General features: G+C 52.0%; 2 protein-coding genes across 2 annotated transcripts in view; both read left to right on the top strand.

The window, feature by feature from the left end:
• The window catches only part of RIBC1 (RIB43A domain with coiled-coils 1), a 538,781-nt gene that overhangs the window by 196,063 nt on the left and 315,800 nt on the right, over window positions 1-26,918 (top strand). The gene's annotated exons all lie outside the window — the stretch shown is intronic.
• LOC142472428 (uncharacterized) overlaps window positions 1-26,918 on the top strand; it is a 31,987-nt gene that overhangs the window by 2,006 nt on the left and 3,063 nt on the right. Inside the window, exons 3-11 of the mRNA XM_075579519.1 lie at window positions 716-824; window positions 1,290-1,348; window positions 1,829-1,881; window positions 5,175-5,283; window positions 6,535-6,645; window positions 16,842-16,964; window positions 21,133-21,264; window positions 21,696-21,759; window positions 23,664-23,806. Of these exons, the coding sequence (XP_075435634.1) occupies window positions 716-824; window positions 1,290-1,348; window positions 1,829-1,881; window positions 5,175-5,283; window positions 6,535-6,645; window positions 16,842-16,964; window positions 21,133-21,264; window positions 21,696-21,759; window positions 23,664-23,806 (903 nt within the window). The remainder of the gene's footprint in view (window positions 1-715; window positions 825-1,289; window positions 1,349-1,828; window positions 1,882-5,174; window positions 5,284-6,534; window positions 6,646-16,841; window positions 16,965-21,132; window positions 21,265-21,695; window positions 21,760-23,663; window positions 23,807-26,918) is intronic.

Here is a 26,918-nt window from a genome sequence, read left to right as displayed (position 1 = left end):
CCAGGCCACCGACACTGGGGGTGGGTGAGGGAAGTGGGAGATGGGAGAGATAGGTGTGTGAGTGATAGAGGGAGAATCTCGCAAGGCTGTCACTTGGTGTGAGGGCCATGTGGAAGCTGTATTCCTGGGCCCCAGGAAAGCTGTCTGCAGCCCTGCATACATAACTGTGGAGATCCCGACAGAAAATAGCAGTGAATAGAAGTTAATAACCAGCATTGTGGAGTCTGAGAACTATTGTCCATACTAAGCGATGGGGTCAGCAGGATCCTTTCCTGGAAACACTCAGGGACTTTTCCCCCTCCCCCCGTGTAAGATATCCCCAGAAAATGCCCATTTCATGAAACGTACAAGGAAGCGTTCACAATAATTTGCATGATGGGGAACTTCTTTTCTTTACCCAGCCTCTGGTAGCGTGTGCTAAACACACACACCGTCCCGCACCTATGTAACAGGTTGTGCACTTATGTAACAGGTTGTGCACTTATGTAACAGGTTGTGCACCTATGTAACAGGTTGTGCACCTATGTAACAGGTCGTGCACCTATGTAACAGGTCGTGCACCTATGGTGTCCTATACCTATTAAACTAACCAAAAAACTCTAGGGTGGCTCTCACAAAGCGTGCTGGGGTGCGACAAGAATAAATGTCTTAATTCAGAATAATGAGCACAATAAACAATCTATTGTCGACTCAACGCGTTTCGCTGCATTTCCAGCAACCACAGGACTCCTGAGGAAGCTGGAAATGCAGCGAAACGCGTTCAGTCGACAATCTGAGAGACCGGAAAGGACTGTGATCGTCACGTCATTCGTTTTGATGGCAATGTGACGTCCTTTCACTCCGTTGCGTCATTTGGCGTTACCATGGCGATGCGTCGCTGGAAGCCGCCGGAGACCAGCTAAGGGAAGTCACAGAGGCCTCGCGCACGCTCCCCGGTATTTAATATAAATGCCTTGGGAAAGAGCGCGGGGCCTCTGCAACCGCCGGGCCCACCCCCCTCCCAAAAAATCTCGCGCACCCCTGGTCTGCACTATTGTGCCTCTCTTTCTTCTCTCTCCCGAGATTAATCACACCCGCCTGAGCGTTCATCCACCATTTGCCACTGACTGAGATGTGCTTTCGGAGGATTATCAGCCATCTTTAACCTCTCCGTCCGAAACGTTACTGCTCTATAACACCATGTCTGCTTTCTCTCCTACGATGCCGTCCCCCCTCCCATATTCCTTCGAAGACTGTGCCAATTAACACCAGGTGCAGGTGCTGTGCCGATTTCTGCGCATTGGTTGAAGGTCGGGGCCTCCCACGCCGGACTCGTTACTGAGAAGCTGTCGCTGCTTCGTTTGTTTAGGTTTTTTTTTTTATTATTATCGTTTATTTGTAAAGTGCCAACATATTCTGCGGCGCGGTACAATGGGGGCACAGGGTGACATATATGACATCATCAGAGTGACATACCAAATAAGGACAGGCACGCGCAAACCGGTACAGGAGGTAATGAGAGCCCTGGGAGCTTGCAATCTAGAGCAGGGGCGGCCAGCTCCAGTCCGCAAGGGTCAACAACAGGTCAGGTTTTCAAGGATATTCCTGCTTCAGCACAGGTAGCTCAATCAGTGACTCAGTCAAATAAAGCACTTAAAAAAGAAATGAAGGGTAGTGGGAGCATGGCACAGCCTTCCAGCTGGGGTGGGACAGACTGAAAAGAAATACTTTGGTTAGGCCGGTATTGCTAAAAACAAACACAGGTGTGTATATAAACGCGGCTTTTTATACCCTATGGGTTTTCTATGTAACTAATGCAATGTTTTGCTCCAGAATTGGACCCTTTTAGCCTTGATAGAGAGTCCTGAAGGTGCCCGGGGGCTTAGCACAGGTCAGGAAACGGTAAGAGACTCCCCGCGCGGCACGCGGCACCACACGGCCGTTACTGGGACTGGGGGCCGCACTATGCTTACAGTCCAGATCCGTTGGTCTGATCCGCACAGAGCTGCAAATACAGGGCAGAGAGACTGAGTGTCACACAGCTAACGCACCCACCGCTAACGCGCCCGCCGCTAACGCGCCCGCCGCTAACGCGCCCACCGCTAACGCGCCCGCAGCTAACGCGCCCGCCGCTAACGCGCCTGCAGCTAACGCGCCCGCCGCTAACGCGCCCGCCGCTAACGCGCCCGCCGCTAACGCGCCCACCGCTAACGCGCCCGCAGCTAACGCGCCCGCCGCTAACGCGCCCGCCGCTAACGCGCCCACCGCTAACGCGCCCACCGCTAACGCGCCCACAGCTAACGCGCCCGCCGCTAACGCGCCCGCCGCTAACGCGCCCGCCGCTAACGCGCCCACCGCTAACGCGCCCACCGCTAACGCGCCCACCGCTAACGCGCCCACCGCTAACGCGCCCCCCGCTGACGCGCCCACCGCTAACGCGCCAACCGCTAACGCACCCACAGCTAACACACCCAGCGACTGACAGCTTAACCCTTTCCCTGCCAGTGCCCTGCAGAGCATTGCTGTGTAACCCCTTCCCTGCCAGAGCCCTGCAGAGCATCGCTGTGTAACCCCTTCCCTGCCAGAGCATCGCTGTGTAACTCCTTCCCTGCCAGAGCCCTGCAAAGCATCGCTGTGTAACCCCTTCCCTGCCAGAGCATCGCTGTGTAACCCCTTCCCTGCCAGAGCCCTGCAGAGCATCACTGTGTAACCCCTTCCCTGCCAGAGCCCTGCAGAGCATCACTGTGTAACCCCTTCCCTGCCAGAGCCCTGCAGAGCATCACTGTGTAACCCCTTCCCTGCCAGAGCATCGCTGTGTAACTCCTTCCCTGCCAGAGCCCTGCAGAGCATCACTGTGTAACCCCTTCCCTGCCAGAGCCCTGCAGGACATCACTGTTTAACCCCTTCCCTGCCAGAGCCCTGCAGAGCATCACTGTATAACCCCTTCCCTGCCAGAGCATCGCTGTGTAACTCCTTCCCTGCCAGAGCCCTGCAGAGCATCACTGTGTAACCCCTTCCCTGCCAGAGCCCTGCAGAGCATCGCTGTGTAACCCCTTCCCTGCCAGAGCCCCGCAGAGCATCACTGTGTAACCCCTTCCCTGCCAGAGCATCACTGTGTAACTCCTGCCCTGCCAGAGCCCTGCAGTGTAACCCCTTCCCTGCCAGAGCATCACTGTGTAACCCCTTCCCTGCCAGCGCATCGCTGTGTAACCCCTTCCCTGCCAGCGCATCGCTGTGTAACCCCTTCCCTGCCAGCGCACTGCCTGCACTCCCCTTACATGCGGGATAGCGTGGTGATGCAGAGCCGCTGATGAGAGGGTCTTTGGATCCTTCCTGCATCCCCTTCCTACAGGTGAAGAATCCCTACATGACATTGTAGCTGCGGGACTCTGTGCCTCCTGAAGGGAAGAGCCATGTTTTTGTGGGAACGGGGAAAGAAGGGCTGAGTTCCCCAGACGTGGCCGCCCCTCCATGGCTCCTGCACCATCTCCCTCTGGCCAATGGCTCCTGCACCATCTCCCCGTGGCCACTGGCTCCTGCACCATCTCCCCGTGGCCACTGGCTCCTGCACCATCTCCCCGTGGCCACTGGCTCCTGCACCATCTCCCCGTGGCCACTGGCTCCTGCACCATCTCCCTCTGGCCACTGGCTCCTGCACCATCTCCCCGTGGCCAATGGCTCCTGCACCATCTCCCCCTGGCCAATGGCTCCTGCACCATCTCCCCCTGGCCAATGGCTCCTGCACCATCTCCCCCTGGCCAATGGCTCCTGCACCATATCCCGCTGGCCAATGGCTCCTGCACCATCTCCCCCTGGCCACTGGCTCTTGCTCCATCTCCCCCTGGCCACTGGCTCTTGCTCCATCTCCCCCTTGCCACCGGCTCCTGCTCCATCTCCCCCTGGCCACTGGCTCCTGCTCCATCTCCCACTGGCTTTTGCACCATCTCCCCCTTGCCACCGGCTCCTGCTCCATCTCCCCCTGGCTCCTGCACCATCTCCCCCTGGCCACCAGCTCCTGCTCCATCTCCCCCTTGCCACCGGCTCCTGCTCCATCTCCCCCTGGCCACTAGAACCTGCACCTCTCCTGGGTCCCGGTGAGCACACAGGAAGTCTCTCCTGCTGCAGGACTAATACCAGTAACTGGTTACTGACACGGATGACTGCTTCACTCTATATATAAAACCCTCTCCACACACACGTCACACTATACACGGACTAGTGTGCGCCCTGCCAGTCGTACTCCATACCTGCTGTGGCTATTCTGGGGAGTAGGAGCACGCCTCAGGTGCTGTGGGTGGGGACAGCTGAGGGCAGAACAGGTTGGGCAGCTGCAGGTACACAGGACAAGACGGGTGCGGGACACGTTCTCAGTGACAGTGCGTCTGGGCGCTGGGGACAGCACTGACTGTCAGAGACAGCTGAGAACAGAGGCTGAGGACAGACAGACAGACAGACTGACAAAAGAGAGGCTGAGAACAGACAGACAGACTAAGGACGTACAGACTGGCAGAGCGAGCCTAAACAGACAGATTGAGCATAGACAGACAGATAGCGCATAGACAGACAGACGGAGCACAGACAGACAGCGCATAGACAGCCGGAGCATAGACAGATTGAGCATAGACAGGCAGCCGGAGCACAGACAGACAGCCGGAGCATAGACAGACCGAGCATAGAAAGACAGACAGCGCATAGACAGACGGAGCATAGACAGGCAGCGCATAGACAGACGGAGCATAGAAAGACAGACAGCGCATAGACAGGCAGCCGGAGCATAGACAGGCAGCCGGAGCACAGACAGACAGCGCATAGACAGACAGACAGCGCATAGACAGACAGATGGAGCATAGACAGACAGACGGAGCACAGACAGACAGACGGCGCATAGGCTGACGGAGCATAGACAGACAGACGGCGCATAGGCTGACAGCGCACAGACAGACAGGCAGCCGGAGCACAGACAGACAGACGGCGCATAGACAGACAGACGGAGCATAGACAGACAGACGGCGCATAGGCTGACGGAGCATAGACAGACAGACGGAGCATAGACAGACAGACGGCGCATAGACAGACAGGCAGCCGGAGCACAGACAGACAGGCAGCCGGAGTACAGACAGACAGACAGGCAGCCGGAGTAGGAGTATGTTCGTCCTCTAACACCTGCCTCTGTACCTGGGACTGTGATGGAGCAGGAAGGTCTCCAGTCATCTCTGCGGCTTCAGGGCCAACAAGTGAACGTAGCCCTCTGCGGGAATACCCTGAGCTGGAGCTCACAGAGGAGAGCGGCCGGGGGCACAGGAGGTAAGAGAGGGCCAGACACGAGAGGGGGCTATACACATAGAGAGGGGGAGGAGGTTACAGGTAAGAGGGGCGTATAGACAAAGAGGGGGGTATAGACAGTGGGGGGAGTTACAGGGGTAAGAGGGGGTATAGACAGTGGGGGGAGTTACAGGGGTAAGGGGGGTATAGACACAGTGGGTGGAGTTACAGGGGTAAGGGGTATAGACACAGTGGGTGGAGTTACAGGGGTAAGAGGGTATAGACACAGTGGGGGGAGTTACAGGGGTAAGAGGGGGTATAGACAGTGGGGGGAGTTACAGGGGTAAGGGGGGTATAGACACAGTGGGTGGAGTTACAGGGGTAAGGGGTATAGACACAGTGGGTGGAGTTACAGGGGTAAGAGGGTATAGACACAGTGGGGGGAGTTACAGGGGTAAGAGGGGGGTATAGACAGTGGGGGGAGTTACAGGGGTAAGGGGGGTATAGACACAGTGGGGGGAGTTACAGGGGTAAGAGGGGTATAGACAGTGGGGGGAGTTACAGGGGTAAGGGGGGTATAGACACAGTGGGGGGAGTTACAGAGGTAAGAGGGGGTATAGACACAGTGGGGGGAGTTACAGGGGTAAGAGGGGTATAGACAGTGGGGGGAGTTACAGGGGTAAGGGGGGTATAGACACAGTGGGGGGAGTTACAGAGGTAAGAGGGGGTATAGACACAGTGGGGGGAGTTACAGATGTAAGAGGGGGTATAGACATAGTGGGTGTGTGCGTAACATGTATAGACCCAGGATATATCGGCACAGATGTGACTACGTGTAGGATAGGTTCTGTAGAGACACAGCGGAGGAGATGTATGAAGGTGACACTATTATCTATATGGGCGAATGATGATATCTAATAAGATCAGCGCTCCTGTAAGTACTGCCCCAAATACCGCGTGTGCACAATCAGAACAAAAAGCTGCTCGATACTGCGGTGCAAACGCACACAACACGGAAACGGGTCTTCAGGCTCCAATTAGGGCCAGGTTTATTAAGTGGTGCTATTCGTGCACCGGAGGACACCTTACAGCCAATCGAAGTGAATGTGTCCTGTCTGGAAGATCTTGTGGAGTAGCACCACTTAGCAAACATGGTCCTTCATGTCACGGACCTCGTGTACAGCAAGGAGGAAGAGCTCTCCCCGCCCCAGCTGCTGAGCCTCTGACGGTGTATATAGTGCAGATTGTTATGGTGGGGTTGTGACACGTATATATAACATCTCTCTCTCCCAGGTCCCACGGTCTCCGTACCAGTCAGTGAGATTGTCACAGTCCAGCTGGGGGACCTCAAACACGAACAAAAGAGCAATGAGCCCCGTGCAGCCCCCAGTAACCGGTTCACAGGTAACAGCGTATTTATTTATTTACGACATGTTTTGCCAGGCAGTAACACAGTGAGAGTTACCTCTCGTTCTCACGCATGTCCTGGGCACAGAGTTATAACGTGTTACAGGCAGTAACACAGTGAGAGTTACCTCTCGTTCTCACGCATGTCCTGTGCACAGAGTTATAACATGTTACAGGCAGTAATACAGTGAGAGTTACCTCTCGTTCTCACGCATGTCCTGGGCACAGAGTTATAACGTGTTACAGGCAGTAACACAGTGAGAGTTACCTCTCGTTCTCACGCATGTCCTGTGCACAGAGTTATAACATGTTACAGGCAGTAATACAGTGAGAGTTACCTCTCGTTCTCACGCATGTCCTGGGCACAGAGTTATAACGTGTTACAGGCAGTAACACACTGAGAGTTACCTCTCGTTCTCACGCATGTCCTGGGCACAGAGTTATAACGTGTGTTACAGGCAGTAATACAGTGAGAGTTACCTCTCGTTCTCACGCATGTCCTGGGCACAGAGTTATAACGTGTTACAGGCAGTAATACAGTGAGAGTTACCTCTCGTTCTCACGCATGTCCTGGGCACAGAGTTATAATGTGTGTTACAGGCAGTAACACAGTGAGAGTTACCTCTCGTTCTCACGCATGTCCTGGGCACAGAGTTATAACGTGTGTTACAGGCAGTAACACACTGAGAGTTACCTCTCGTTCTCACGCATGTCCTGGGCACAGAGTTATAACGTGTTACAGGCAGTAACACAGTGAGAGTTACCTCTCGCTCTCACGCATGTCCTGGGCACAGAGTTATAATGTGTTACAGGCAGTAATACAGTGAGAGTTACCTCTCGTTCTCACGCATGTCCTGGGCACAGAGTTATAACGTGTTACAGGCAGTAATACAGTGAGAGTTACCTCTCGCTCTCACGCATGTCCTGGGCACAGAGTTATAATGTGTTACAGGCAGTAATACAGTGAGAGTTACCTCTCGTTCTCACGCATGTCCTGGGCACAGAGTAATAACATGTGTTACAGGCAGTAATACAGTGAGAGTTACCTCTCGTTCTCACGCATGTCCTGGGCACAGAGTAATAACGTGTTACAGGCAGTAACACAGTGAGAGTTACCTCTCGCTCTCACGCATGTCCTGGGCACAGAGTTATAACGTGTTACAGGCAGTAACACACTGAGAGTTACCTCTCGTTCTCACGCATGTCCTGGGCACAGAGTTATAACGTGTTACAGGCAGTAACACAGTGAGAGTTACCTCTCGCTCTCACGCATGTCCTGGGCACAGAGTTATAACGTGTTACAGGCAGTAACACAGTGAGAGTTACCTCTCGTTCTCACGCATGTCCTGGGCACAGAGTTATAACATGTGTTACAGGCAGTAATACAGTGAGAGTTACCTCTCGTTCTCACGTCTGTCCTGGGCACAGAGTTATAATGTGTGTTACAGGCAGTAATACAGTGAGAGTTACCTCTCGTTCTCACGCATGTCCTGGGCACAGAGTTATAATGTGTGTTACAGGCAGTAATACAGTGAGAGTTACCTCTCGTTCTCACGCATGTCCTGGGCACAGAGTTATAACGTGTTACAGGCAGTAATACAGTGAGAGTTACCTCTCGTTCTCACGCATGTCCTGGGCACAGAGTTATAACATGTTACAGGCAGTAACACATTGAGAGTTACCTCTCGTTCTCACGCATGTCCTGGGCACAGAGTTATAACGTGTTACAGGCAGTAACACAGTGAGAGTTACCTCTCGTTCTCACGCATGTCCTGGGCACAGAGTTATAACGTGTTACAGGCAGTAATACAGTGAGAGTTACCTCTCGTTCTCACGCATGTCCTGGGCACAGAGTTATAATGTGTTATAGGCAGTAACACAGTGAGAGTTACAGCTCGTTCTCACGCATGTCCTGAGCACAGAGTTATAACGTGTTACAGGCAGTAATACAGTGAGAGTTACCTCTCGTTCTCACGCATGTCCTGGGCACAGAGTTATAACGTGTGTTACAGGCAGTAACACACTGAGAGTTACCTCTCGTTCTCACGCATGTCCTGGGCACAGAGTTATAACGTGTTACAGGCAGTAACACAGTGAGAGTTACCTCTCGCTCTCACGCATGTCCTGGGCACAGAGTTATAATGTGTTACAGGCAGTAATACAGTGAGAGTTACCTCTCGTTCTCACGCATGTCCTGGGCACAGAGTTATAACGTGTTACAGGCAGTAATACAGTGAGAGTTACCTCTCGCTCTCACGCATGTCCTGGGCACAGAGTAATAACATGTGTTACAGGCAGTAATACAGTGAGAGTTACCTCTCGTTCTCACGCATGTCCTGGGCACAGAGTAATAACGTGTTACAGGCAGTAACACAGTGAGAGTTACCTCTCGCTCTCACGCATGTCCTGGGCACAGAGTTATAACGTGTTACAGGCAGTAACACACTGAGAGTTACCTCTCGTTCTCACGCATGTCCTGGGCACAGAGTTATAACGTGTTACAGGCAGTAACACAGTGAGAGTTACCTCTCGCTCTCACGCATGTCCTGGGCACAGAGTTATAACGTGTTACAGGCAGTAACACAGTGAGAGTTACCTCTCGTTCTCACGCATGTCCTGGGCACAGAGTTATAACATGTGTTACAGGCAGTAATACAGTGAGAGTTACCTCTCGTTCTCACGTCTGTCCTGGGCACAGAGTTATAATGTGTGTTACAGGCAGTAATACAGTGAGAGTTACCTCTCGTTCTCACGCATGTCCTGGGCACAGAGTTATAATGTGTGTTACAGGCAGTAATACAGTGAGAGTTACCTCTCGTTCTCACGCAAGTCCTGGGCACAGAGTTATAACGTGTTACAGGCAGTAATACAGTGAGAGTTACCTCTCGTTCTCACGCATGTCCTGGGCACAGAGTTATAACATGTTACAGGCAGTAACACATTGAGAGTTACCTCTCGTTCTCACGCATGTCCTGGGCACAGAGTTATAACGTGTTACAGGCAGTAACACAGTGAGAGTTACCTCTCGTTCTCACGCATGTCCTGGGCACAGAGTTATAACGTGTTACAGGCAGTAATACAGTGAGAGTTACCTCTCGTTCTCACGCATGTCCTGGGCACAGAGTTATAATGTGTTATAGGCAGTAACACAGTGAGAGTTACAGCTCGTTCTCACGCATGTCCTGAGCACAGAGTTATAACGTGTTACAGGCAGTAATACAGTGAGAGTTACCTCTCGTTCTCACGCCTGTCCTGGGCACAGAGTTATAACGTGTTACAGGCAGTAATACAGTGAGAGTTACCTCTCGTTCTCACGCATGTCCTGGGCACAGAGTTATAACATGTGTTACAGGCAGTAATACAGTGAGAGTTACCTCTCGTTCTCACGCATGTCCTGGGCACAGAGTTATAACGTGTTACAGGCAGTAACACAGTGAGAGTTACCTCTCGTTCTCACGCATGTCCTGGGCACAGAGTTATAACATGTGTTACAGACAGTAATACAGTGAGAGTTACCTCTCGTTCTCACGCATGTCCTGGGCACAGAGTTATAACATGTGTTACAGTGAGAGTTACCTCTCGTTCTCACGCATGTCCTGGGCACAGAGTTATAACATGTGTTACAGGCAGTAATACAGTGAGAGTTACCTCTCGCTTTCACGCATGTCCTGGGCACAGAGTTATAACGTGTTACAGGCAGTAACACAGTGAGAGTTACCTCTCGTTCTCACGCATGTCCTGGGCACAGAGTTATAACGTGTTACAGGCAGTAATACACTGAGAGTTACCTCTCGTTCTCACGCATGTCCTGGGCACAGAGTTATAACATGTTACAGGCAGTAACACACTGAGAGTTAGCTCTCGTTCTCACGCATGTCCTGGGCACAGAGTTATAATGTGTTACAGGCAGTAATACAGTGAGAGTTACCTCTCGCTTTCACGCATGTCCTGGGCACAGAGTTATAACGTGTTACAGGCAGTAATACAGTGAGAGTTACCTCTCGCTTTCACGCATGTCCTGGGCACAGAGTTATAACGTGTGTTACAGGCAGCAATACAGTGAGAGTTACCTCTCGTTCTCACACATGTCCTGGGCACAGAGTTATAACGTGTTACAGGCAGTAATACAGTGAGAGTTACCTCTCGTTCTCACGCATGTCCTGGGCACAGAGTTATAATGTGTTACAGGCAGTAATACAGTGAGAGTTACCTCTCGCTCTCACGCATGTCCTGGGCACAGAGTTATAACATGTGTTACAGGCAGTAATACAGTGAGAGTTACCTCTCGTTCTCACGCATGTCCTGGGCACAGAGTTATAACGTGTTACAGGCAGTAATACAGTGAGAGTTACCTCTCGTTCTCACGCATGTCCTGGGCACAGAGTTATAACGTGTTACAGGCAGTAATAAAGTGAGAGTTACCTCTCGTTCTCACGCATGTCCTGGGCACAGAGTTATAACATGTTACAGGCAGTAACACATTGAGAGTTACCTCTCGTTCTCACGCATGTCCTGGGCACCGAGTTATAACGTGTTACAGGCAGTAACACAGTGAGAGTTACCTCTCGTTCTCACGCATGTCCTGGGCACCGAGTTATAACGTGTTACAGGCAGTAACACAGTGAGAGTTACCGCTCGTTCTCACGCATGTCCTGGGCACAGAGTTATAACATGTTACAGGCAGTAATACAGTGAGAGTTACCGCTCGTTCTCACGTATGTCCTGGGCACAGAGTTATAACGTGTTACAGGCAGCAACACACTGAGAGTTACCTCTCGCTCTCACGCATGTCCTGGGCACAGAGTTATAACGTGTTACAGGCAGTAATACAGTGAGAGTTACCTCTCGTTCTCACACATGTCCTGGGCACAGAGTTATAACGTGTTACAGGCAGTAATACAGTGAGAGTTACCTCTCGTTCTCACGCATGTCCTGGGCACAGAGTTATAATGTGTTACAGGCAGTAATACAGTGAGAGTTACCGCTCGTTCTCACGCATGTCCTGAGCACAGAGTTATAACGTGTTACAGGCAGTAATACAGTGAGAGTTACCTCTCGTTCTCACGCATGTCCTGGGCACAGAGTTATAACGTGTTACAGGCAGTAACACACTGAGAGTTACCTCTCGTTCTCACGCATGTCCTGGGCACAGAGTTATAACATGTTACAGGCAGTAACACACTGAGAGTTAGCTCTCGTTCTCACGCATGTCCTGGGCACAGAGTTATAATGTGTTACAGGCAGTAATACAGTGAGAGTTACCTCTCGCTTTCACGCATGTCCTGGGCACAGAGTTATAACGTGTTACAGGCAGTAATACAGTGAGAGTTACCTCTCGCTTTCACGCATGTCCTGGGCACAGAGTTATAACGTGTTACAGGCAGTAATACAGTGAGAGTTACCTCTCGTTCTCACGCATGTCCTGGGCACAGAGTTATAACGTGTTACAGGCAGTAATACAGTGAGAGTTACCTCTCGTTCTCACGCATGTCCTGGGCACAGAGTTATAACGTGTTACAGGCAGTAATACAGTGAGAGTTACCTCTCGCTCTCACGCATGTCCTGGGCACAGAGTTATAACATGTGTTACAGGCAGTAATACAGTGAGAGTTACCTCTCGTTCTCACGCATGTCCTGGGCACAGAGTTATAACGTGTTACAGGCAGTAATACAGTGAGAGTTACCTCTCATTCTCACGCATGTCCTGGGCACAGAGTTATAACGTGTTACAGGCAGTAATACAGTGAGAGTTACCTCTCGTTCTCACGCATGTCCTGGGCACAGAGTTATAACATGTTACAGGCAGTAACACATTGAGAGTTACCTCTCGTTCTCACGCATGTCCTGGGCACAGAGTTATAACGTGTTACAGGCAGTAACACAGTGAGAGTTACCTCTCGTTCTCACGCATGTCCTGGGCACCGAGTTATAACGTGTTACAGGCAGTAACACAGTGAGAGTTACCGCTCGTTCTCACGCATGTCCTGGGCACAGAGTTATAACATGTTACAGGCAGTAATACAGTGAGAGTTACCGCTCGTTCTCACGTATGTCCTGGGCACAGAGTTATAACGTGTTACAGGCAGCAACACACTGAGAGTTACCTCTCGCTCTCACGCATGTCCTGGGCACAGAGTTATAACGTGTTACAGGCAGTAATACAGTGAGAGTTACCTCTCGTTCTCACACATGTCCTGGGCACAGAGTTATAACGTGTTACAGGCAGTAATACAGTGAGAGTTACCTCTCGTTCTCACGCATGTCCTGGGCACAGAGTTATAATGTGTTACAGGCAGTAATACAGTGAGAGTTACCGCTCGTTCTCACGCATGTCCTGAGCACAGAGTTATAACGTGTTACAGGCAGTAATACAGTGAGAGTTACCTCTCGTTCTCACACCTGTCCTGGGCACAGAGTTATAACGTGTTACAGGCAGTAATACAGTGAGAGTTACCTCTCGTTCTCACGCATGTCCTGGGCACAGAGTTATAACATGTGTTACAGGCAGTAATACAGTGAGAGTTACCTCTCGTTCTCACGCATGTCCTGGGCACAGAGTTATAACGTGTTACAGGCAGTAACACAGTGAGAGTTACCTCTCGTTCTCACGCATGTCCTGGGCACAGAGTTATAACATGTGTTACAGGCAGTAATACAGTGAGAGTTACCTCTCGTTCTCACGCATGTCCTGGGCACAGAGTTATAACATGTGTTACAGTGAGAGTTACCTCTCGTTCTCACGCATGTCCTGGGCACAGAGTTATAACATGTTACAGGCAGTAACACACTGAGAGTTAGCTCTCGTTCTCACGCATGTCCTGGGCACAGAGTTATAATGTGTTACAGGCAGTAATACAGTGAGAGTTACCTCTCGCTTTCACGCATGTCCTGGGCACAGAGTTATAACGTGTTACAGGCAGTAATACAGTGAGAGTTACCTCTCGCTTTCACGCATGTCCTGGGCACAGAGTTATAACGTGTGTTACAGGCAGTAATACAGTGAGAGTTACCTCTCGCTCTCACGCATGTCCTGGGCACAGAGTTATAACGTGTTACAGGCAGTAACACACAGAGTTACCTCTCGCTTTCATGCATGTCCTGGGCACAGAGTTATAACAATACATAGTTACATTAAAAGAACAGGAGGTTATGCAGATAATTCACACACATTACATGGACAGTCAGAGATATGATTATTGGCGTATGTAACATTTACAGACAAGACTAAAATTGTGATGGAAGAGGTAGGATAAGCCTGGGAAGTGTATATACCGGGGATATACAATGTCTGGGCACTGTATACATACAGCAGAGACTCTCATTCCCGCAGCTGAAGAAGGCGGAAAAAGACACTTTATATAGCAGGAAATCTGGCACACACAAAAACGTGACATAGTTATAAACCGTAACGCTGCATTCTGATTGGTCGACAGCTGCTGCCAACAGGGAAAACAAGCAGCCTGGCCCAGGTTTATTATGGCAGTAAAGACCTGTTTGTCCAGCTGTCAGATAAGGTAACCTCCCTCCGGCACGGGAAGGGTTAATATTAGGGAAGAGGTCGCTGCTGCCTCATGGTTTTGTTTTAAACAGTTACTGCAGCCTATACCACAGCATTGCACCCACTAGCCAGCGCCTGATAGTGCAGCCTCCTCCGGGAAATAGGGGTCCCAAATACAAGGCGCTGAATGCCCCTAACTCACGCTTATTGGACTCCTCACGTGCAGATATAAGGCATTGTGAATATATGTATACGCTCCTTTTTGATCATTTTCAGTCAATTTATTGTATATGCAACAAAGTTGCTTGTTTGTTGGTATACTATTGATGTAATGCAAGTGCCATCCCTGTCACACACACACACACACACACACACACACACACACACACACACACACACACACACACACACACACACACACACACACACACACACACACACACACACACACACACACACACACACACCTCGTTCTGCTGAGACTCGCTCAGAGAGCCGCCCTGACAAACAGGAAGATACTGAGGTTTGATAACCTATTATCCCCGGGCGGCCAACTCCAGCCCTCAAGCTGCCACCAACAGGTCAGGTTTTAAGGCTATCCCTGCTTCAGCACAGGTGGCTCAATCGATCTCCATTGTGCCCAGTATTTTTTCTGAGAAGCTACCTGCCAACCCTACCAACAGGTCACATTTTCGGGATATCCCTGCTTCAGCACAGGTGGCTCAGTCACAATGACTGTACCACCTGTGCTGAAGCAGGGATATCTGTAATATCTGGCCTGTTGGCGGCCCTTGAGTATGGGAGTTGGCCGCCCAATAAGTTAACACCACACGCACTGTAATTGGACCCTAAGGGTTTTTCTCAGCCAGGGATCCCGCGTCACCGCAAGCTGTAAAAATGTCACTTGGCAACTGGGGTTCAGGTCACGGCTTCCCCGCAGCCGGAATGTCACCTGCTGGTCTCCTGACGCGGGTCCCCTTTTGTGCCGGCGTTGCCAGTGACGTGGGAGAGGTGGAACCCCCTCCCCTGCTGCTGCTGGGTATATTTGTGAATGGGCGCAGAACGTGATACCTGCCACGCGCTAATGATGTGACGTGGCTGCAGGGCGCTGCAGCAGGGGAGGGGTTAAGGGTCACTGCACGGAGCTCAGCAGCTTCCTGGCGGTGCACGTGTGAGCAGTACGGCCCCGCGGGGTCTGTGTATCCGCTTTATTGGTGCTAAACGAATGGAATTAATGTGCAATAAATGTATTTGTTATTTGTCACGGTTTTATTTATTTATTTATAAAATATTTTACCAGGAAGTAATACATTGAGAGTTACCGCTCGGTTGATCTGTCTCGGTGACTCTGGGGACATTGTTTGCACATAGAAAATGTTGATGCCCAGTAATGTGTCCTCCCCCCTCTGTCACACTGTCTCTCTGTGTCCCTCTCTCTCTCCCTGTGCCTCTCTCCCTGCCCGTCTCTCCGTGTGTCCGTCTCTCCGTGTGTCCGTCTCTCCGTGTGCCCGTCTCTCCGTGTGCCCGTCTCTCCGTGTGCCCGTCTCTCCGTGTGTCCGTCTCTCCGTGTGTCCGTCTCTCCGTGTGCCCGTCTCTCCGTGTGCCCGTCTCTCCGTGTGTCCGTCTCTCTGTGTGTCCGTCTCTCCGTGTGCCCGTCTCTCCGTGTGCCCGTCTCTCCGTGTGTCCGTCTCTCTGTGTGTCCGTCTCTCCGTGTGTCCGTCTCTCTCACTTCCCTCACACTGTTTCTCTCTGTCCCTGTGCCTCTCTCTCACTCTGCCTCTCTCTCACTCTGCCTCTCTCTCACTCTGCCTCTCTCTCACTCTGCCTCTCTCTCACTCTGCCTCTCTCTCCCTGTGCCACTCTCTCCCTGTGCCACTCTCTCCCTGTGCCACTCTCTCCCTGTGCCACTCTCTCCCTGTGCCACTCTCTCCCTGCCCACTCTCTCACTCTGCCTCTCTCACTGTGCCTCACACCCTGTCTCTCTCCCTGCCCCCTCTCTCACTGTGCCTCTCTCACTGTGCCTCACACCCTGTCTCTCTCCCTGCCCCCTCTCTCACTCTGCCTCTCTCACTGTGCCTCACACCCTGTGCCTCTCCCTGCCCCCTCTCTCACTGCCGCCTCTCTCACTGTGCCTCTCTCACTGTGCCTCACACCCTGTCTCTCTCCCTGCCCCCTCTCTCACTGTGCCTCTCTCACTGTGCCTCACACCCTGTCTCTCTCCCTGCCCCCTCTCTCACTGTGCCTCTCTCACTGTGCCTCACACCCTGTCTCTCTCCCTGCCCCCTCTCTCACTCTGCCTCTCTCACTGTGCCTCACACCCTGTCTCTCTCCCTGCCCCCTCTTTCACTGTGCCTCTCTCACTGTGCCTCACACCCTGTCTCTCTCCCTGCCCCCTCTCTCTGTGCCTCTCTCACTGTGCCTCTCTCTCCCTGTGCCTCTCCCTGCCCCCTCTCTCACTGTGCCTCTCTCACTGTGCCTCACACCCTGTCTCTCTCCCTGCCCCCTCTCTCACTGTGCCTCTCTCACTGTGCCTCACACCCTGTCTCTCTCCCTGCCCCCTCTCTCACTGTGCCTCTCTCACTGTGCCTCACACCCTGTCTCTCTCCCTGCCCCCTCTCTCACTGTGCCTCTCTCTCCTTGTGCCTCTCCCTGCCCCCTCTCTCACTGTGCCTCACTCTGTCTTTCTCTATCTCAGTGTATCACGTGTGCCGGGGATCGGCGCCTTGCTGGACCCTGCAGATAGCCACATTCACAGCCCAGGATGCCCGAGAAGCCCATCGCTGGGTACAGAGCCTGCGGGACAGGATACAGGAGAGCGGTGAGAGGGGGGTACACAGGGGTCATACACAGCATCACTGTATCACCCTGCACCGCCTGTCTGCGCGGTGTGAATACTGACAGCCCTCTGCACTCTCCCTTATCAGAGGGCAGCGCCACTCATGTCTATCCTTAGTACAGTAACCCAGCCCTGACTGTATACCTGTGCCGCGCACCCACTCACCTCATTCCTCAGCTAAATATAGCACAGGTCAGATCTCACACACGGCACCTCATTCCTGCCACGTAACGCATACATACATTACTGCCACGGCACCTCATTCCTGCCACGTAACGCATACATACATTACTGCCACGGCACCTCATTCCTGCCCTGTAACACATACATACATTACTGCCACGGCACCTCATTCCTGCCCTGTAACACATACATACATTACTGCCACGGCACCTCATTCCTGCCCTGTAACACATACATACATTACTGCCACGGCACCTCATTCCTGCCCTGTAACACATACATACATTACTGCCACGGCACCTCATTCCTGCCCTGTAACACATACATACATTACAGCCACGGCACCTCATTCCTGCCCTGTGACACATACATACATACATGCAGCTCTTGTGCATCCCTGTCTCATTGCCCCAGTCCTGGTGGTCTAACGTGGAGTCCCTTGGAGAGTGTACTGCGGAGGCTGTGGAACTTTGAAGCTGTGTGAGGTGTGTGAAATTCGGCTCTCAGCCCCTGTGTGCTGCGGCAGCTCCAGGCACAGCCGGGAAGGGTTGGTGCGTCACGTCCGGCCGTGACGTCATACCCGGAAACCCGGCGCCCTGTGAGTAGTTCCATCCCTGGTGTGCAAGCCCAGGAGAGCTGTACAGCGGAGTTTCTGCAGCGAGGCTGTGAAGGACGAAACAAAAGGAGCCACCAGCGCAAAGAGTTTGAAGTCTGGGTGAGCTTTTTCCATATTTGATGCCTACGGCACCTTCCCATTTCTACACACTTCATTACCTGCACAGTTGGTAGCGCTTTCCATCCCAGCTACCACTCTGGATTTATACCTCTCAAAGGTCACTCTTGCCCGAGTCTGTCACATCAGACAGGGGCATTAACTTGCACTTACATCACCTGGACAATCTCCAACTGGCAGAGACTTGTGTTACTCATTTTATATATTATATTTTTGTGTATTCAATCATGCTATTTTATGCTATTGTTTTATATGTGGTTTATACATAAAATTGGCTGCTGAGCCTGATCCCAACCAATATAGCGCTTCCCTGGTTGTTTTCTTTATAACACATACATACATTACTGCCACGGCACCTCATTCCTGCCCTGTAACACATACATACATTACTGCCACGGCACCTCATTCCTGCCCTGTAACACATACATACATTACTGCCACGGCACCTCATTCCTGCCCTGTAACACATACATATATTACTGCCACGGCACCTCATTCCTGCCCTGTAACACATACATACATTACTGCCACGGCACCTCATTCCTGCCCTGTAACACATACATACATTACTGCCACGGCACCTCATTCCTGCCCTGTAACACATACATACATTACTGCCACGGCACCTCATTCCTGCCACGTAACGCATACATACATTACTGCCACAGCACCTCATTCCTGCCCTGTAACACATACATACATTACTGCCACGGCACCTCATTCCTGCCCTGTAACACATACATACATTACTGCCACGGCACCTCATTCCTGCCCTGTAACACATACATACATTACTGCCACGGCACCTCATTCCTGCCCTGTAACACATACATATATTACTGCCACGGCACCTCATTCCTGCCCTGTAACACATACATACATTACTGCCACGGCACCTCATTCCTGCCCTGTAACACATACATACATTACTGCCACGGCACCTCATTCCTGCCCTGTAACACATACATACATTACTGCCACGGCACCTCATTCCTGCCCTGTAACACATACATACATTACTGCCACGGCACCTCATTCCTGCCCTGTAACACATACATATATTACTGCCACGGCACCTCATTCCTGCCCTGTAACACATACATACATTACTGCCACTGCACCTCATTCCTGCCCTGTAACACATACATACATTACTGCCACGGCACCTCATTCCTGCCCTGTAACACATACATACATTACTGCCACGGCACCTCATTCCTGCCCTGTAACACATACATACATTACTGCCACGGCACCTCATTCCTGCCCTGTAACACATACATATATTACTGCCACGGCACCTCATTCCTGCCCTGTAACACATACATACATTACTGCCACGGCACCTCATTCCTGCCCTGTAACACATACATATATTACTGCCACGGCACCTCATTCCTGCCCTGTAACACATACATACATTACTGCCACGGCACCTCATTCCTGCCCTGTAACACATACATATATTACTGCCACTGCACCTCATTCCTGCCCTGTAACACATACATACATTACTGCCACGGCACCTCATTCCTGCCCTGTAACACATACATACATTACTGCCACGGCACCTCATTCCTGCCCTGTAACACATACATACATTACTGCCACGGCACCTCATTCCTGCCCTGTAACACATACATATATTACTGCCACGGCACCTCATTCCTGCCCTGTAACACATACATACATTACTGCCACGGCACCTCATTCCCGCCCTGTAACACATACATACATTACTGCCACGGCACCTCATTCCTGCCCTGTAACACATACATACATTACTGTCACGGCACCTCATTCCTGCCCTGTAACACATACATACATTACTGGCCGGCACCTCATTCCTGCCCTGTAACACATACATACATTACCGCCACGGCACCTCATTCCTGCCCTGTAACACATACATACATTACCGCCACGGCACCTCATTCCCGCCCTGTAACACATACATACATTACTGCCACGGCACCTCATTCCCGCCCTGTAACACATACATACATTACTGCCACGGCACCTCATTCCCGCCCTGTAACACATACATACATTACCGCCACGGCACCTCATTCCTGCCCTGTAACACATACATACATTACTGCCACGGCACCTCATTCCTGCCCTGTAACACATACATATATTACTGCCACGGCACCTCATTCCTGCCCTGTAACACATACATACATTACTGCCACGGCACCTCATTCCTGCCCTGTAACACATACATACATTACCGCCACGGCACCTCATTCCTGCCCTGTAACACATACATACATTACTGCCACGGCACCTCATTCCTGCTCTGTAACACATACATACATTACTGCCACGGCACCTCATTCCTGCCCTGTAACACATACATACATTACTGCCACGGCACCTCATTCCTGCCCTGTAACACATACATACATTACTGCCACGGCACCTCATTCCTGCCCTGTAACACATACATATATTACTGCCACGGCACCTCATTCCTGCCCTGTAACACATACATACATTACTGCCACGGCACCTCATTCCTGCCCTGTAACACATACATACATTACCGCCACGGCACCTCATTCCTGCCCTGTAACACATACATACATTACTGCCACGGCACCTCATTCCTGCTCTGTAACACATACATACATTACTGCCACGGCACCTCATTCCTGCCCTGTAACACATACATACATTACTGCCACGGCACCTCATTCCTGCCCTGTAACACATACATACATTCCAGCCACGGCACCTCATTCCTGCCCTGTAACACATACATACATTCCAGCCACGGCACCTCATTCCTGCCCTGTAACACATACATACATTACTGCCACGGCACCTCATTCCTGCCCTGTAACACATACATTCATTACAGCCACGGCACCTCATTCCTGCCCTGTAACACATACATACATTACTGCCACGGCACCTCATTCCTGCCCTGTAACACATACATACATTACTGCCACGGCACCTCATTCCTGCCCTGTAACACATACATACATTACTGCCACGGCACCTCATTCCTGCCCTGTAACACATACATACATTACTGCCACGGCACCTCATTCCTGCCCTGTAACACATACATACATTACTGCCACGGCACCTCATTCCTGCCCTGTAACACATACATACATTACTGCCACGGCACCTCATTCCTGCCCTGTATAGCCCATTTTACACCCGCCCCTCTGCCCTCTCACCCCCTGGCACTGAACACTGAGTATCCCTCTCTTCCAGGAGGCCACAGGAGGCCACGGAACTTGCTTGTCTTTATTAACCCATATGGAGGCCGTGGAAAAGCTGCGAGAATTTACAGCACCAAGATATGCCCTCTCTTCCAGCTGGCAGGGATTGAGAGCAAGGTTATTGGTATGTGTCCATCCTCTGCCACATACTGTACCTCCCAACCCTGGCCACATACTGTACCACCCAACCATGGCCACGTACAGTGCCACCCAACCCTGGCCACGTACAGTGCTACCAACCCTGGCCACGTACAGTGCCACCCAACCCTGGCCACATACTGTGCCACCCAACCCTGGCCACGTACAGTGCTACCAACCCTGGCCACGTACAGTGCCACCAAACCCTGGCCACATACTGTGCCACCCAACCCTGGCCACGTACAGTGCCACCCAACCCCTGCACATAGTGAGCCACCCAGCTCTGGCCACTTACAGTGGCACCCATATCTGGCCACATACAGTGTCACCAAACCCCTGCCACATAATGAGCTAACCAGCCTTGGTCACGTTCTGTGCCACCAAACCCCACATCAGCTCTCTCTTCCTCTCTGTCAGAGACCACACAAGCCAATCACGCCAGAGATTACATCCTGAGAACAGATCTAAAGGAATATGACGGGTAAAAAGCGTCGCTGTGTAACCCCTTCCCTGCCAGAGCATCGCTGTGTAACCCCTTCCCTGCCACAGCGTCGCTGTGTAACCCCTTCCCTGCCAGAGCATCGCTGTGTAACCCCTTCCCTGCCACAGCGTCGCTGTGTAACCCTTTCCCTGCCAGAACATCGCTGTGTAACCCCTTCCCTGCCAGAGCCCTGCAGAGCGTCGCTGTGTAACCCCTTCCCTGCCAGAGCCCTGCAGAGCGTCGCTGTGTAACCCCTTCCCTGCCAGAGCATCGCTGTGTAACCCCGTCCCTGCCAGAGCATCGCTGTGTGACCCCTTCCCTGCCAGAGCCCTGCAGAGCGTCGCTGTGTAACCCCTTCCCTGCCAGAGCATCGCTGTGTGACCCCTTCCCTGCCAGAGCATCGCTGTGTAACCCCTTCCCTGCCAGAGCGTCGCTGTGTAACCCCTTCCCTGCCAGAGCGTCGCTGTGTAACCCCTTCCCTGCCAGAGCGTCGCTGTGTAACCCCTTCTCTGCTAGGGCGTTGCTGTGTAACCCCTTCCCTGCCAGAGCGTCGCTGTGTAACCCCTTCCCTGCCAGAGCGTCGCTGTGTAACCCCTTCCCTCCAGAGCATCGCTGTGTAACCCCTTCCCTGCCAGAGCATCGCTGTGTAATCCCTTCCCTGCTAGGGCATCGCTGTTTAACCCCTTCCCTGCCAGAGCGTCGCTGTGTAACCCCTTCCCTGCCAGAGCATCGCTGTGTAACCCCTTCCCTGCTAGGGCATAGCTGTTTAACCCCTTCCCTGCCAGAGCGTCGCTGTGTAACCCCTTCCCTGCCAGAGCATCGCTGTGTAATCCCTTCCCTGCTAGGGCATCGCTGTTTAACCCCTTCCCTGCCAGAGCGTCGCTGTGTAACCCCTTCCCTGCCAGAGCATCGCTGTGTAACCCCTTCCCTGCCAGAACATCGCTGTGTAACCCCTTCCCTGCCAGAGCCCTGCAGAGCGTCGCTGTGTAACCCCTTCCCTGCCAGAGCCCTGCAGAGCGTCGCTGTGTAACCCCTTCCCTGCCAGAGCATCGCTGTGTAACCCCGTCCCTGCCAGAGCATCGCTGTGTGACCCCTTCCCTGCCAGAGCATCGCTGTGTAACCCCTTCCCTGCCAGAGCGTCGCTGTGTAACCCCTTACCCTGCCAGAGCGTCGCTGTGTAACCCCTTCCCTGCCAGAGCGTCGCTGTGTAACCCCTTCTCTGCTAGGGCGTTGCTGTGTAACCCCTTCCCTGCCAGAGCATCGCTGTGTAACCCCTTCCCTGTCAGAGCGTCGCTGTGTAACCCCTTCCCTCCAGAGCATCGCTGTGTAACCCCTTCCCTGCCAGAGCATCGCTGTGTAATCCCTTCCCTGCTAGGGCATCGCTGTTTAACCCCTTCCCTGCCAGAGCGTCGCTGTGTAACCCCTTCCCTGCCAGAGCATCGCTGTGTAACCCCTTCCCTGCTAGGGCATCGCTGTTTAACCCCTTCCCTGCCAGAGCGTCGCTGTGTAACCCCTTCCCTGCCAGAGCATCGCTGTGTAATCCCTTCCCTGCTAGGGCATCGCTGTTTAACCCCTTCCCTGCCAGAGCGTCGCTGTGTAACCCCTTCCCTGCCAGAGCATCGCTGTGTAACCCCTTCCCTGCCAGAGCATCGCTGTGTAACCCCTTCCCTGCCAGAGCATCGCTGTGTAACCCCTTCCCTGCCAGAGTCCTGCAGAGCGTCGCTGTGTAACCCCTTCCCTGCCAGAGCGTCACTGTGTAACCCCTTCCCTGCCAGAGCATCGCTGTGTAACCCCTTCCCCGCCGGAGCTTAGCTGCGTAGCGTCCCTGCCGAACCTCTCAGCGTATCTTCCTTAAAGCAGGCCCCATGTGCTTATCATGTCCTTGCCGTGTGCTCTGCGTGTAGCGTGGTGTGCGTTGGTGGTGACGGGATGTTCAATGAGTTACTGCACGGTCTGGTGGGACGCACACAGAGAGAGAGCGGCGTGCGTGAGGAGGAGGAGGAGGAGCTGACACCGTGCAGCCTGCGCATTGGGATCATTCCCGCAGGTAATCTTTACATGATTATATGCATGTATGTATGTATGTGTATCTTTATTTATATAGCGCCATCCATGTCACAGCAGTGACACACGGGACATAGTAATATAACACATTGTGGGAATAAGCGCGTCAGACATAACAGTAACATTAGGGAAAGGTGTCCCTGCCCCGAAGAGCTTACACTCTAAGTGATACGTGGGGAGAACGTACAGAGATAGTAGGAGGAGGTTCTGGTCAGTGCGGCTGCAGGGGGCCATGGTCAGTGCATGAGATGTATCGGAGCTGCCACGGAGCTGCCCGCATGCTGCGTTACAGAGGTGGGTTATAAGAAAGGTCCTAAAGGTGGAGAGAGGGGGCCAGCCGGGTATTGAGGGGAAGGGCATTCCAGGGGTGTGGGGCAGTGAGGGAGAGAGGTTCTAGGCGGGAGAGGGCTTTAGCTGCAAAAGGGGCAGAGAGAAAACATCATTCAGCAGAATGCAAGAGACGGATGTATAGTGAGATATTAGGGTGAGATGTAAGGAAGGGAGAGGAGGGTATAGTGAGATATTAGGGTGAGATGTAAGGAAGGGAGAGGAGGGAATAGTGAGATATTAGGGTGAGATGTAAGGAAGGGAGAGGAGGGAACAGTGTGATATTAGGGTGAGATGTACGGAAGGGAGAGGAGGGAATAGTGAGATATTAGGGTGAGATGTACAGTAAGGAGGGGCAGAAGGGTGCATAGTGAGATATTAGGGTGAGATGTATGGAGGGTATAGTGAGATATTAGGGTGAGATGTAAGGAGGGGGAGAGGAGGGTATAGTGAGATATTAGGGTGAGATGTAAGGAGGGGGAGAGGAGGGTATAGTGAGATATTAGGGTGAGATGTAAGGAGGGGCAGAGGGGTGCATAGTGAGATATTAGGTGAGATGTAAGGAGGGGGAGAGGAGGGTATAGTGAGATATTAGGGTGAGATGTAAGGAGGGGGAGAGGAGGGTATAGTGAGATATTAGGGTGAGATGTAAGGAGGGGCAGAGGGGTGCATAGTGAGATATTAGGGTGAGATGTAAGGAGGGGGAGAGGAGGGTATAGTGAGATATTAGGGTGAGATGTAAGGAGGGGCAGAGGGGTGCATAGTGAGATATTAGGTGAGATGTAAGGAGGGGCAGAGGGGTGCATAGTGAGATATTAGTGTGAGATGTAAGGAGGGGCAGAGGAGGGTATAGTGAGATATTAGGGTGAGATGTAAGGAGGGGGAGAGGAGGGTATAGTGAGATATTAGGGTGAGATGTAAGGTGGGGCAGAGGGGTGCATAGTGAGAAATTAGGGTGAGATGTAAGGAGGGGCAGAAGGGTGCATAGTGAGATATTAGGGTGAGATGTAAGGAGGGGCAGAGGGGGTGTATAGTGAGATATTAGGGTGAGATGTAAGGAGGGGCAGAGGGGTGTATAGTGAGAGATTAGGGTGAGATGTAAGGAGGGGCAGAGGGGTGTATAGTGAGAGATTAGGGTGAGATGTAAGGAGGGGCAGAGAGGTGTATAGTGAGAGATTAGGGTGAGATGTAAGGAGGGGCAGAGGGGTGTATAGTGAGATATTAGGGTGAGATGTATGGAGGGTATAGTGAGATATTAGGGTGAGATGTAAGGAGGGGGAGAGGAGGGTATAGTGAGATATTAGGATGAGATGTAAGGAGGGGCAGAGGGGTGTATAGTGAGATATTAGGGTGAGATGTAAGGAGGGGCAGAGGGGTGTATAGTGAGATTAGGGTGAGATGTAAGGAGGGGCAGAGGGGTGTATAGTGAGATATTAGGGTGATATGTAATGAGGGGCAGAGGAGGGTATAGTGAGATATTAGGGTGAGATGTAAGGAAGGGAGAGGAGGGAATAGTGAGATATTAGGGTGAGATGTGAGGATGGGAGAGGAGGGTATAGTGAGATATTAGGGTGAGATGTATGGAGGGTATAGTGAGATATTAGGGTGAGATGTAAGAAGGGTCAGAGGAGAGTATAGTGAGATATTAGGGTGATATGTGAGGACGGTATAGTGAGATATTTGGGTGAGATGTAAGGAGGGGGAGAGGAGGGTATAGTGAGATATTAGGGTGAGATGTAAGGAGTGGCAGAGGAGGGTAGTGAGATATTAGGGTGAGATGTAAGGAGGGGCAGAGGAGGGTATAGTGAGATATTAGGGTGAGATATAAGGAGGGGCAGAGGAGGGTATAGTGAGATATTAGGGTGAGATGTAAGGAGGGGCAGAGGAGGGTATAGTGAGATATTAGGGTGAGATGTATGGAGGGTATAGTGAGATATTAGGGTGAGATGTAAGGAGGGGCAGAGGAGGGTATAGTGAGATATTAGGGTGAGATGTAAGGAGGGGCAGAGGGGGGTATAGTGAGATATTAGGGTGAGATGTAAGGAGGGGCAGAGGAGGGTATAGTGAGATATTAGGGTGAGATGTAAGGAAGGGAGAGGAGGGAATAGTGAGATATTAGGTGAGATGTGAGGATGGGAGAGGGGTGTATAGTGAGATATTAGGGTGAGATGTAAGGAGGGGCAGAGGAGAGTATAGTGAGAGATTATGGTGATATGTAAGGAGTGGCAGAGGAGGGTATAGTGAGATATTAGGGTGATATGTAAGGAGGGGCAGAGGAGGGTATAGTGAGATATTTGGGTGAGATGTAAGGAGGGGCAGAGGGGTGTGTAGTGAGATATTTGGGTGAGATGTAAGGAGGGACAGAGGAGGGTATAGTGAGATATTAGGGTGAGATGTAAGGAGGGGGAGAGGAGGGTATAGTGAGATATTTGGGTGAGATGTAAGGAGGGGCAGAGGAGGGAATAGTGAGATATTAGGGTGAGATGTGAGGATGGGAGAGGATGGTATAGTGAAATATTAGGGTGAGATGTAAGGAGGGGCAGAGGGGTGTATAGTGAGATATTAGGGTGAGATGTAAGGAAGGGAGAGGAGGGAATAGTGAGATATTAGGGTGAGATGTGAGGATGGGAGAGGATGGTATAGTGAAATATTAGGGTGAGATGTAAGGAGGGGCAGAGGGGTGTATAGTGAGATATTAGGGTGAGATGTATGGAGGGTATAGTGAGATATTAGGGTGAGATGTAAGGGGTGGCAGAGGAGAGTATATT

The sequence above is a fragment of the Ascaphus truei genome, chromosome 21 (assembly GCF_040206685.1).
Source record: "Ascaphus truei isolate aAscTru1 chromosome 21, aAscTru1.hap1, whole genome shotgun sequence".
Classification (NCBI taxonomy): Eukaryota; Metazoa; Chordata; class Amphibia; order Anura; family Ascaphidae; genus Ascaphus; species Ascaphus truei.
The sequence above is the reverse complement of the archived record's forward strand: the minus strand, read 5'-3'. Positions and strand labels throughout refer to the sequence as shown.